The 12,889-nt window shown below is 32.3% G+C and overlaps 1 protein-coding gene across 1 annotated transcript; it reads left to right on the top strand.

Annotated features, from left to right (window-relative positions):
• The first annotated feature begins 1,900 nt into the window (after positions 1 to 1,900).
• LOC148285081 (UPAR/Ly6 domain-containing protein crok-like) lies at positions 1,901 to 7,839 on the top strand. The gene is made up of 3 exons (XM_088230456.1): positions 1,901 to 2,038; positions 5,482 to 5,652; positions 7,357 to 7,839. Exons 1-3 carry the CDS (start codon positions 1,975 to 1,977, stop codon positions 7,593 to 7,595), a joined length of 474 nt encoding a protein of 157 aa, XP_088086582.1. The 5' UTR covers positions 1,901 to 1,974; the 3' UTR covers positions 7,596 to 7,839.
• The last annotated feature ends 5,050 nt before the right edge of the window (positions 7,840 to 12,889 follow it).

Here is a 12,889-nt window from a genome sequence, read left to right as displayed (position 1 = left end):
CATTGATATTTAAATCATTAACTTTGTGGTCAAACATGTTCAAAAATGTTATTAAATTTGTATATAAGCACTGTTCATTTGTTTTTTTTTCTACATTTAATTTTTAAAGATTTTAGTCGTTCTAAAAAAATATTTTAATGTGCCAATATGTCTTCTTTCTCATACTGATCATCGTGGTTTCAGATGTAACAGGGTTTAAAGAACACCTGTATGTGTCTTACTTAACCGTAAGTTTGAATTTTGTTTCTTTTTTCAAAAATGTTTTCATAAATCATAAAAAAAAAACTGCCGTATAATAAAATTTAATTCGGAGACGTAATTTTTTTTTTAATTTAAGAAGTGTGAGTGTGTATTTATCAATTATGGTTAACTCACTATTTAAAGTAAAATATAAATAAATTAATTTGAATCGGGTTGTGGTCCCGTGGCTAGTATTGCAGACTCACGGGCCAGAGGCCCGAGGTTCAAACCCCACTCTACCCCAACTTGATTTATATATTCCAATAGTGAGTTATTTATAACTCGTCGTTGAAAATAGCCATCAAAATTGAAATATTAGGATAAATTATAAGATGGCTAATATTTATTTAAAAAAATATAAATGTACTTATATATTTTCTTATTACGCCTCCACTCTTTTGCGGGTGATAAAAATATGTACTATGAATCTGTACAAACATTCAAATACTGTTAAAACCTCTAGTAATAATTCGCCAAGCTATAGAGAAGCCCTTTCACTATGTTTCATAGAACAGAAGCGTTGTTGGTTAGCGACAACTTCACTCTGCTGGCGGCCATTTTGTTTTGTTTGACAACAGACACGTAACGGTTTTAACGGATGCTTTTGTCGCTGTGCTTGGCTTTGTTTATAAATAACTTGGATATTTACGTTTAAATAAATAAATGTTTTCACATGCTATTGATTTGGAATATTTTCCTTTGATATACATTGATTTTTGGCATTTATTGTCGCGGCATGTGTATTGTGTTGCTTAAAAACTTTCCTTAAATCAACATATTTACTTTAGATACTATTTTTTCTCAATTTAGGCGATAAATTTGTGAATTTAAGTATGTTTACTGCTGATAATGACAATTGATTACGGGCAAGATGTCAGGGCCGCACTAGGCATCCATGTACGTGTGTTTAAAACTGTCAAATAATAAATAAATAAACATTTTGTTGATTATCTCTGTTCATTAAGTTAGTCTTCTTTGTTTATTTTCAAATGTAAAAATATATTTTTTTTAAAGTACGTCGATAAGTGTCCTCGGCTCTGGTAACCCCAGTGAGGTCACATTATTTTTATTATCAATTATTGTTTGAAAGAGAAAAAATATAATTAAATAAATTTAAATTCCTAAAACTTGAAACGCCTATTTATATACATTTTGTACGTTTTCTGTAATGATTAAAATGATTAAAAATGAAATGTATAATAATGTGCATTTTGAATGTTCATGTGTAGGCACTTTTTTTAGCATTCCTAAAGATGACAATACGCGATAACAATGGATTATATTAATTCGATTTTGCAATTCTCGACCTGAGTGTTGCCCAATGTTTTGCTATGAACTATAGCTAACTTAATACTTGATAGTCAATAGTCGTAGAATGTTTTTTTTACGTTTGGGCTCATCTATAGCTTGGCGCATTATTACCCTGAGGTTAAAACGCATTTTAGACAATGATGTATAATTAATGAGAACAATGAACATTAAAATACATTAATTTGTATGTACATTAAACATTGAAAGTGAAACTGTTACAAAAATGTATCTTATTGCGTTCTATTAAATAAAATAAAAATATTTACCCACTTATACCCATTATAAACAATTTGAATAAAGAAGGTTATCGGTTTGTAATGACAGTTTTGTTTTACATTTCTTTTATTATATTTTGATTCTTAAGGTTAATATTTATGTTATTTAGGATTTGAAAAGCAGTAATTAACTTTCAAAGACTACATAATGGATTCAGAAACAGTTATTCTAATTATAATGATGGTATCATTGTTATCAACCAGATCACAAGGTATGTTTGGAGTATAAATTTAGAGTTTTTCGACGATAAATAATTTTTCTAGGCAGATTTAAAAATGAACACGAGTCTTAATCATAGTCATCATGAATCTGTGTAACAAGGAAAAAATGCTAAACATATCATTAGGATTCCTGTCTAAGATCTTTTTATATTCGCACACATAATTTTAAAAAATCTATTATTGTCATCGACCAATCAATTCACAATAAGTATTAATTCGAAATTAAAATTTAACAGAAACATAAAATTTTCGCTAAAACACCATTTTAATATTCCTATGTATTTAATAATGCAAACTTGAAAATATATTTAATGTTTGACAACATCATATCATCAGATTGTACCTAGTTAGGCAGACTAGACATGATCCAGAGAAATCTATTACCTAAGTGGATATGTAGTAGATAAAGTAATTGTTATTTTGTTAATAAACTATGATTATACGTATAATTATTTAAGTGACTAGATTTCGCATTTTTATAAAATGACGTGTTTTTTAATTTTTTAAATTATTATTTATTTTTGCACCACAAAGGCCATAAGGCTCAATTACAGTAGTGAATTACATCACAGAACACCTAGGGTTTAGGAAAATCACATCGAATTTTTGTGTTCTCACTGGGAATCGAACCTGGAACCTTCCGTCTGTGAGTTGAGCGTCTTGACCACTACACCACCTTATATTTTGATTTTTGATATTTATCTGTTACTGTTATAAACTCTCGTAACTCACTGAGACCAATCCATACTAATATTATAAATGCGAAAGTTTGTTTATGTTTCTTTCACGTCGCAACGGATGGACCAATCGATGTGTTTTTTTCCATAGGGATAACCGAAGAGCTAAATAGTGTCATGGGATACTTTCCATCCCGAAAAATCAGTCTTTTGGGAATTTTTTTTGGGGAAAAATGTATTAATAATTAAACAGAATAACGATGCTGCGTCGTAATCGTAACGGATTGTCGTATTTTTGCATAGCTATAGTTGGAGGACCAGCAAACAATACAGGCTTTTTTTTTTCAGAAAAATATTTCATTCCGTCAATGAAACTCTTATTGTTTAACGTCAAAATCATTAATGAACTTATTTCTCCCTAGTACCACGCTAGCGAAGCCGTGGGTAAAAGCTAGTATTATTATTATAAAGGAATATTACCGTCAAACATGACAATTTTGCCCACTGCCGAAATCCTTAACAAAATCAAGTTTTAAAGTAAGAAAAGTTACTGGTATCATAAAAATTACATTTGCTAAGTATATTTTGATAGTTCCATGGCAAAACAAAATATTTATTTTACCGCCAGCTTCAGTTGATCACTTGAAATTTGAAGTTAAACTTGAAGGTCTATTTGTGTATATCTCCAAATATTGTCAAAACTTTTGTTGTTGCGGAGTTTGTATTGAAAGGAGGCGAGTAAGTTTTATATATTTCATTGCATACAAAATAAAGACGCTATAGAACGTATTTCTGTATATCTATTTGAACAAACACAATAGATATTTAAGTGGGCAAATTGTCTTAGATTTCTTAGCTAGTGTTTTGACAATTTTGCCCGCGTCTAGGGTTGTCGCTACATACTACATTGAAAAAACATTATCCAAGAAAGTAGAAAAAAACAAAGTAGAAAGTATAAAAGAAAATGAAGTAAATGGCAAAAACATGATTTTAAACGAGGTAACGCGATGTTTTGTTCAAACTGGCCCATAAATCAGATTTTTTGCCAAAGATTTAACAAATAAGATTTAAAAATCTGATGGGGGTTTCAACTCAAATACACGCTGAAAATGACAAGCTAGTTATTCTGTTAAACTTTTTCTACCCCACAACAATTGGTAAACAATCCATCCGATTTTTCTCTGCAATCAGGATCAAAAGATACCTACACCTTATAGAGGAGAACATTTAAAAATGTTATAGCGACACGGAAACAACAGACTTTGATGCCTACTCAGTTGATGAATCAACAGATTTCGAGACATTCATGAGTCATTACGACGAATATGAACAACGTGCCTCCGAATCTTCGGCCGAGGAAAACGAAAAAACAGTGTCTGATTCGCTTGAAATTAATAACGGTGAAAACGTCGCTTTCGTTTTAGTAAAGTTTAACACTGTTGATACGCAAAATGACAAATATTATGTCGGTTAAGTTATCAGCGCATCAACTACCACAATTTTAATATTGTTATGTCATTTGTAAGACGCAAACGTAATGTAACTTTGTGTGATCTCAAGTTGAGGATATTGCTGATGTATTTAATTGGAACATAGTGAAATCTTTACTTGAACACAGGTTACAGAATTGAAACAAGATTACAGAATCTTGCGTCAAGGTTTTCATAAATTCAATGTAAATCTTAAAAACTGCAAGATTGAGTCATTTTCTGTGAGTAAATTAAAAATTGTTGTACAAAAACCAATTTTAATTTTTACCACTCAAAAATATTTTAAACCATAAAAAAAATTGTAAGAATATCCGACCACATTTTATTTATTAAATTTGCCAGTTTTTTGTGAAATTATGAAGACTTATTTTTTATTTTAAATGTTTTTTGTATAAATATTTTTAACAGTCTAAAGAAGAAAATAAAACATACAAAATATTATGAATTCTGTACAAAAAATACAATTTCAAAGTATAGGTAATCTAGCAATTAATTGCACTGCTGTACAAAAAAAATAAAGATCGTCTTTTTTTTCTACATACACATTTAAAGAAAAATCGTTTTGGTGGGAAGCTCCCTTGATTACGAAAATCGCATCAGAACTGAAATGGTTTGTAAAAAAAAAAATGGCTTATGCATAGTCAAACACGAACAAATTAAAAGGATTAGAGATAAACTCCTTTGGTTTTGTTAAAAATCCAATTATGTGCCAACCCTGGCCCACAAATCCACATTGTATAGAAAAATTGAGGAAATAGTTGACAATTTTGCCCACCGGTTTTTTTTCATTGATTTTAAAATGGTGATGCCTCAATGATGCTATTGTTTAAACATAAACAGTTTTTTTCGCCCAAAAAGTAGTAATAAACCGTATGATAAGGACGATAAAACCAAAAATAACAGTTAATTACCAAGTGAGCAAAATTGTCAACAAGTAGAGATAATTTTGCCCAGCATGTTTTGTCTTCTAAAATTGCACAAATAAAAGAAAATCAAACGTTTTGTATCTGTAAAAATGTTTAGAATAATTAGTATCACTATTCAACAAAATGGATAGGAGTACTCCTGTACAAAAAAAAATGATATTGTAAAAGTTTGTTAAAACTGAGCACAATTGTCACGTTTGACGGTAGCTAATTTCATTAGTTTATAAATATATTGTAGTATACTAGTATTTATTTAAATATGTTGTATTCTTCTTACATTTAAATACTATTTTTTTATCGTTGTTAATTGCTTACTTTTGTTAATTATCATCTGATTTAGTTCAAGGAATTAAGTGCTACCAGTGCAACAGCGTTGATAATCCGGATTGTATAAATCTTGAAAAAGATTTAATGCTTTTGGGTCCAACAGAATGTCCCCCGAAGCCTGATAAAATTGACGAATATGAAGGAAAAATTAGAAATCCATTTTGTAGGAAGATTTGGTTAGATCGTAAGGGCTTACTTTATTTCTTATAATAATAATTAAAGCTCAGACATCGCATCCTTGGACAACAAGCACCGGAGAGAGACAGCCGTAGCCAGAGAAGTGTGAGAGGGACCTTCGAAGGATTGTAATTCTCTGTTCTGAGGTTATTATTATTATTATTTTTATGGAAAACTTATATAGCGCCATTTTCGTAATACAATACCTCAAAGGCGCTTTACAAAGTGACTTTATAAAGATACTAATTTAATTTTAACTTTTTAATTTAGAAAAAGAATGTACTTTGTCACCACATGCTAAGAACTTACTCAAATGATTTAGAGAACAAGTGGGTTTTAAGTTTCTTCCGAAACATCACTTTACTTTCACAGTTTCGGACCTCTGCTGGGAGAGCAATCCATGCCGTAGGGCATGCGACCGCAAATGCGCGTTTATACCTATCAATTAATTTTTTTCAAAAATAACTTTTTTATTTTATTTCACTTTATTTCATTTCGTTTCCCATATTCTTTTTTTAAAATTTCAACATGTTTGTTCATATGTTGAAATATGACATGTTGACATAATGACAGTTTGTATGACCCCTATGACGCCCCCCCCTCCCCACAGCTCTTGACAGCAACGATTTAGACATTCCCAAAACGATTTTGGAAATTAATATGACCACACAACACACGTAGGGGAGACCGAGGAGAGTTGAAACAATGGCGATTTCGTGAAATCTACATATATCGCGCATTTATTGGTTTTTTTACGTGCCACTTGATGGAGTCGGCAACAGCAGTCTACAGGGACTGGTTGTGTGTATACTACATCTGGACGGAAAAAATACCAAAAGTAAGTTTTTTGCCAGTATTTTGATAGCCTGTTATCCGATATGCATTACGTAAACCCTGACATATATTATTTCCAATATGCACTGACTATTCAAGTTTCGAAGCGTGTTATTGTTTTTTAAAGCTCGCCTCTAGTTTAAAAGTTAAAAGCCATTATTATAAATAAGGCCTGATTTTTTTAGCCCAGGAGAGTTGAAACACCTTGTTTCAACTCTCCTCTGTTATTTATTTATTACTATAATGTTTTGTGGTGTAAATTTGGACACCGAATCATTAATGGTTCTTGTTTCAAAATTCCCAATCAATATGTACGAAATACTCGAAATATTGCTAAAATTTGTGATTACTGTACCATAAAGCCTAACCCATATATTTTTATTGATGAGCATACCAACGGTTGATTAAAGCAGTTAAATTTGTTTCACGCGTATTTTTCTAAATAAATTTTCTTATTTTTAAAAATGGTATTGTATTTATTTTTAAAAAATAATTATAATCCCCAAATACCAAACTGCTACAACTTACCTTAACCTCTGTTTCAACTTACCTCAGTACTAGAAGAGTTGTAACGCAAGGAGTTTTTTTAGTTTTAGCTGATTTTCTCATTAACCCCGATTATTTTTTCGTGTTATTTTGCTAAGATTATATAGTGTATAAAATTGGCTACGTTAAGATATAAAGTTCATTGAGGTAGGTCTATTTAGGCTGAGATATACTTGGTAATGTAAAAACTGTTTCAACTCTCCTCGCTCTCCCGACTACCTATGCACGTGTGATCTTAAATAAACAATGTTTCAATAATTTACCATTAATTTAAAAGGGTACTAAATCGATTATAATAAATATTAATTTAAGTACCTACTTTTGATTTCAGTGTATGAAGGTAGAATTTCAGTGGAAACCAGAGTGTTTAGGAGTTGCGCCTATATATTTCGCACCTTTAAAAAACTTTCTGAGGGTTGCCATGTCATCAATGAATTCAACAAGCTCCAAATAACCTGCGAGTGCTTCACTAACGGTTGCAATGGCGCCCAGAGTGCCCACTGCACCAGTCCTCGCTTACTCACCCCAATGATTACTGTAATCACGTTGATTGCATACACCTATTTTTGATTTTATTCAATCTGGTATCCTTTACCTACTCGTCTGTAAACCGTTATATAAAACCTTGAGTTTTTAAACATACAAGCAAACGTTACAAGAAAAAAAATGAAAAAAACTACATACATGCATTACAGTAAAGTTAAAATATGGCGGCCTCGTCGTTAAAGCTAGGGTTTCCTTGGACAGCGGTGCCGTATCTTAACGGCCGTATGAACGGTGATGCGGTGGACAGCCGTCGTAACGGTGACTAGAAAGTGGTTTCCTTGGAAAACGGTGTTAAACGGTGTTGATAACACCGTTTTTCTAGGAAACCACTCTCTATAATAGTCGCCGTTACGACGGCTATCCACCGCATCACCGTTCACTTCGGCCGTTAAGGTACGGGCACCGCTGCCCTAAGAAACCTTAGCTTAATGGTCAGCGCTTTTGCCTACCATGCAAGAGGTCTCGAGTTCGATTCCCGGCATGATTGATATGAAATATTTATTTAAAAGGGTATTTTCACACTAGAACATTTCATAGTCCCTGGACTGAAGCGTAAGACTGATCATCTTACCTGCATTTAACAAAAATGATCAAGATACGCTGCAATTGACGTACTAATGCATTTTTTTGTTTCGTTTACTGTAAAATGATGTAAATAGATATGTAAGTAAATTGAGTGTAAATATTAGTTTATATACTATGTAATATAAGCTAACTTAAGAAAAAAAAATTACAAAAACATTAGGTGCGGAAAGGGAATAATAATGATGAACGTTAAAATATAATATAATAATGTTGATTTAGAGTTTTGTGTTGAAAATGTGTCTTAGTTCGTTCCCAGTCGGCGCGGCGTCTGAGATTAACGTTTACAAACAATATGACATTATTTCGACCCTTTTTCAAGAATGTTAAGATTATAATAAAATAGAAAAAAACGACACTATTGACATTTACTCGTATTACAATATACCAGTATTTTTTAAACTTTTTGAATACGCGACCCTTAATAATACTTTATTATTTATATTATTTTATTTATTAATTGGCAGATAAACGTACGAACCAGTACACCACGAGGCTGACTAATCTTCACTCGATTTTCTTCAGTAAAATAAAAGTTATAAAAGCGTGTAAAAAGTTTCGGAAAAATATTGAAAAAAAAAATGTGTAACTTGTAATTTGTAAATATTTGTTCATGAGTAATTAACAAAGCTTAAAACATTTACCATCATCATCATTCCATGTCCGCTCCCTAGTTGGAGCATATGGTGTCCACGAAGATCCTCCGAGCATCTCTGTCGGCTGCCATCTCCTGTGCTTCCTCCCAATCAGGTTCGCGTCTTGTAGTTCTGACACGTATTTCCGACGAACAGTCAGCAGTGGACGTCGCGAACCTGATGGCTTGTAAATTAAACAAGGGTGGTTAAGGCTTTTGGGAGGCCTCCGCAGCACATGACCATGCCAACCATATCGCCTCCGGTTGATAACAGTTGTCATTGTTGTTAAAACAATAATAGTTCAAATATAAATACTGTTTCTTGTAAACGTCAAACTGCGTATAGCGGCACAGCGAAGCTCTTGTTGCAGAAGTGCACTGATAAGAATACGTTTTCAAAATATGATAAACGTGAATTAATATTATTTTTTCATTCCCCAAAATCCATTGAAAAGAAATAAATGTGTAGAAATGATTGAGAATTTAAGGAAATAATCTAGCGACCCAGTGTATGCATACTTGTTAACTGCAGCCCTGGCGTAAATAAACTAACTCGGTAACTACAGGTAAGTTTTCGTGTCATTACTTTTAAAAATATTTTATTTTACAGGGCACGGCACGTCTGTGTATTAATTTGTCAGTGGTCTATTTTATTTGACTTGATGTCTGAGCACCCGGTAACAAACTATTATTTGACTGTTTATCGGGGCAAAATATGTTTAATATTTTAAGTTTTATGCTATAAAATAATATTGTAATTACGTGTGTATTTTCTTGAATAAAAACGCTCTATAAAGAAAAACTTTTTGATGGTTTTTTTGCTAAAAAGGAATAGATTTTAAAAAATACAATTTTCGCATGATTGAGTTCAGAAAGGAAATCTCAAGATAAAAGCTACTATTTTTTAAATATTTTTTTAAATTTTGATGGCGTATGACTTCAAAGGTCACATTTTAAAACTAATGACTTTTTGGTATAGGGGGAAATCTTACAGTACTGTCATCTTAAGGTTTTTTGTCAATGAGGAAGTTCAGTGGTTTTTTCAAAAAAAAAAATTTTTTAATAGACTATTAAAGTAAGTAAAACAATTTTTTTTTCAATTTTTATATATCGTATTATCAGCGCTACGGTTTTTTAAAGTTTTGTATTTCTGAAATAACTTCGCGTGTAACGTCAGAGGTTCATTTCCGCTTATTCTCATTCAGTTCTTTCCATTGGTCCAGAAACGACAAGCAGACCGGAAATCTTCCAGCAAACTTTACGGCTGCACCGAAAATCCTCCCTCCATGGTATATATCTCTGTTATAAAAGTAAACAAGCAGCGACTGCTTCGCACCCCGCGAAACATGTACTTGTGTGAGGACATTACACAACGAGACACTGTCTGATAATAATAATAATGTTTGGATAATTTATATATCGCCATTTTTTTGAAAATCACCTCAAGGGTGATATTTGTGTCAGTATTCCTTAACAGTAACCGGCCGATACTGTAGGACTTCCCCCTAAGTTACCATTTTGCAGAATTTAAATGTTAGAATTTAATTTCCCCCTTAACTACCATTTTGTTATTTTAAATGTATTTCTGGGGTGCAATTATGAATCATCTCTATTCCCTAAAGAGTGACTAACCTTTTCCTTCATATATGGCCACACTGATGATCAAACGTCAAAAAATATACACACGTAAAATCAAACATGACGATTTTCATTTAGAACTAGAACATTATTGCGACCTTAATTATTACCCAAAACACTTAATTATGTTGAATTGACCAAAAGGTATTAGTTTTATTTCCGTTTTTAACGCAGTTTTATACACGATTTGACGTTTGATCATCAGTGTGGCCATTATATGAAGCAAAGTGTCGCCCCATTAAAAATATAAAAATCTTCAAATTAATCACTTTCTAGGGGGTAGAAACGATCCAGGATACTACTTCTGGTGAGTAAGCATATGGGTTTATTGTTTATTAGTAACATCTACAATATAGCATCTAATATCAGAGTAATAATGCGTAACCCAGAGAGAAACCCTATCACTATGTTACATAGAACGTAAGCGATGTTGGTTTGTTGGTTAGCAACCAATTGGTGGCCATTTTGTTTTATTTGACAACATAAACATAACGGTTCGATTAGATGTTTTTGTAGCTGTGCTTGGCTTTGTTTGTAAACAAATTGGAAATTTACGTTATAATTAATAAAAATCGACTATGGTGAATTGCAGTATGTTTGGTTGCGGCAGTAGGAGCGTCAAAAGTGTTAAAGGATTTAGTTTTCACAGGTAATTGGTTCCGAATATTTTCCCATAATTTACATTGATTTTTAGCATTCATTGTCCCGACACGTTTATTATGTTGCTTAAAAACTTTCCTTATATCAACATATTTACTTCAGATATTATTTTTTCTCAATTAAGGGGATAAATTTGTGAATTAATGTATGTTTACTGCTGATTATGGGCATTATGTCAGGGCCGCACTAGGCATTCATATAAAGTTTGAGTTTTTATCGAGTAGAGGTCGATTCAAATTTTACTTGAAAGTAGCAACGTTGACTTTGAAATCACATCTAAAATGACGTGTCCAAATTTCAGGCCGCTACGACTCGCCATTTTGGAGATGTGACGGACAAACAAACAAACTCAACACTGGACTTCGGTTCAATGGAGTTGGGATTTATGTCTCAATAAATATAACATAAATATATTGTGAATAAAATGAATAAATAAATAAAAAATAAAGACAAATATGTATTTTCAGTTTTATAAAATAAATATAGGCGAATTATAGAAAAATAGATTGGAATAGCCCTACAATGATAAATACACAAGTACATATTTAAAAATAATTACAATGCAAATTAACATCCATTTGGCAATTCTCGACCTGAGTACGGCCCATTGTTTTGCTGCGAACTTTACTTTACTTACTTTTAATACCCAATAGTCATAGAATGGTTTTCCTACGTTTGGGCTCCTCTCTAGGTTACGCATTATTACCCTAAGCATCTAATACTTTTATTATTTATGATAACTTCCTATCTTTCGTAATATTACGCAATGTGTCAAAAGTTATCGCCAAATGGTTTGTTTAATTTTCCGTCATTATTCGATAATATACAGGCAGGCGTGTCAAACTATATTTTGTAAGGCGTTTCAGGCCCAGACCGCGAAACTTTGGACGTTCCTCGTGGTAAATTAGGTAGTACTACGAATCGGGTTGTGGTCCTGTGGCTAGTGTCTCGGACTCACTGACCAAAGGTCCGTGGTTCGAATCCCACTCTACCCCAACTCGATTACCATTTTCGAATAGTGACTTATTTACAACTCGTTGAAAATGGCCCTCAAAATTAAATATTTGGGTAAATCATAAGAACGCAAATATTTCTTTTTTCATTAAAAAAAAACAAATAATGCTATTTTTGAGGTAAAATAATATTTTGCAGTTGGTTTTTTAGTATACTAAAAACTAGTAATCAGCAATATTTTGAGTTCGTCAAAATGTTTGAGAAGAGATGATGTCCCGTGGATAGTATCGCGGACTACGGATCCGAAGGCCAGAGCTTCGAATGCCACTCGACCACAACTTGTTTCCCATATTCTAACACGGTTATTAAAAGGAAATGACTCAAAATTGAAATATTTGAGAAAATCGGAACGCAAAATTTCTAATAAAAAAAGTACTCGATTTTATCCAGATAACGAAATATGGGTGTTCAAACATAGGCAGAATAATAATGAATGTTACACAGTGTGTAAAGTTACCACTTGAACCAGCACTTTACGTAGAGAGTAGACTCCTTTTATTTTTACTAATTTTAGAAAATTATATTTATTTCAGTGCCTGAAATATGTTTACTTCAATAAGGATTTATTTAGTAATAATCTAAACCGGATTAGCAATAGATCCGATAGAGTACTGTCAGTTCCAGGATGCAGAACTAAGTTCGCACAGAGGCACTCCTTGCATGTTGGTCAAGATCTTTCAACCTTCTACCTAAAGAATTACAAAAGATTAAATCACTGATACCGTTTAAAGTAGGTTTGAGGTCTTGGATTAGCATGGATGGAATAGATAGACACCTTCTTTAAAAATAA

Source organism: Micrasema longulum, unplaced genomic scaffold (assembly GCF_059751315.1).
Source record: "Micrasema longulum isolate JH-2025_06_02 unplaced genomic scaffold, ASM5975131v1 h1tg000066l, whole genome shotgun sequence".
NCBI classification, from domain to species: Eukaryota; Metazoa; Arthropoda; class Insecta; order Trichoptera; family Brachycentridae; genus Micrasema; species Micrasema longulum.
Note: the sequence above shows the minus strand (reverse complement) of the source record. Positions and strands in the feature narration are given on the sequence as shown.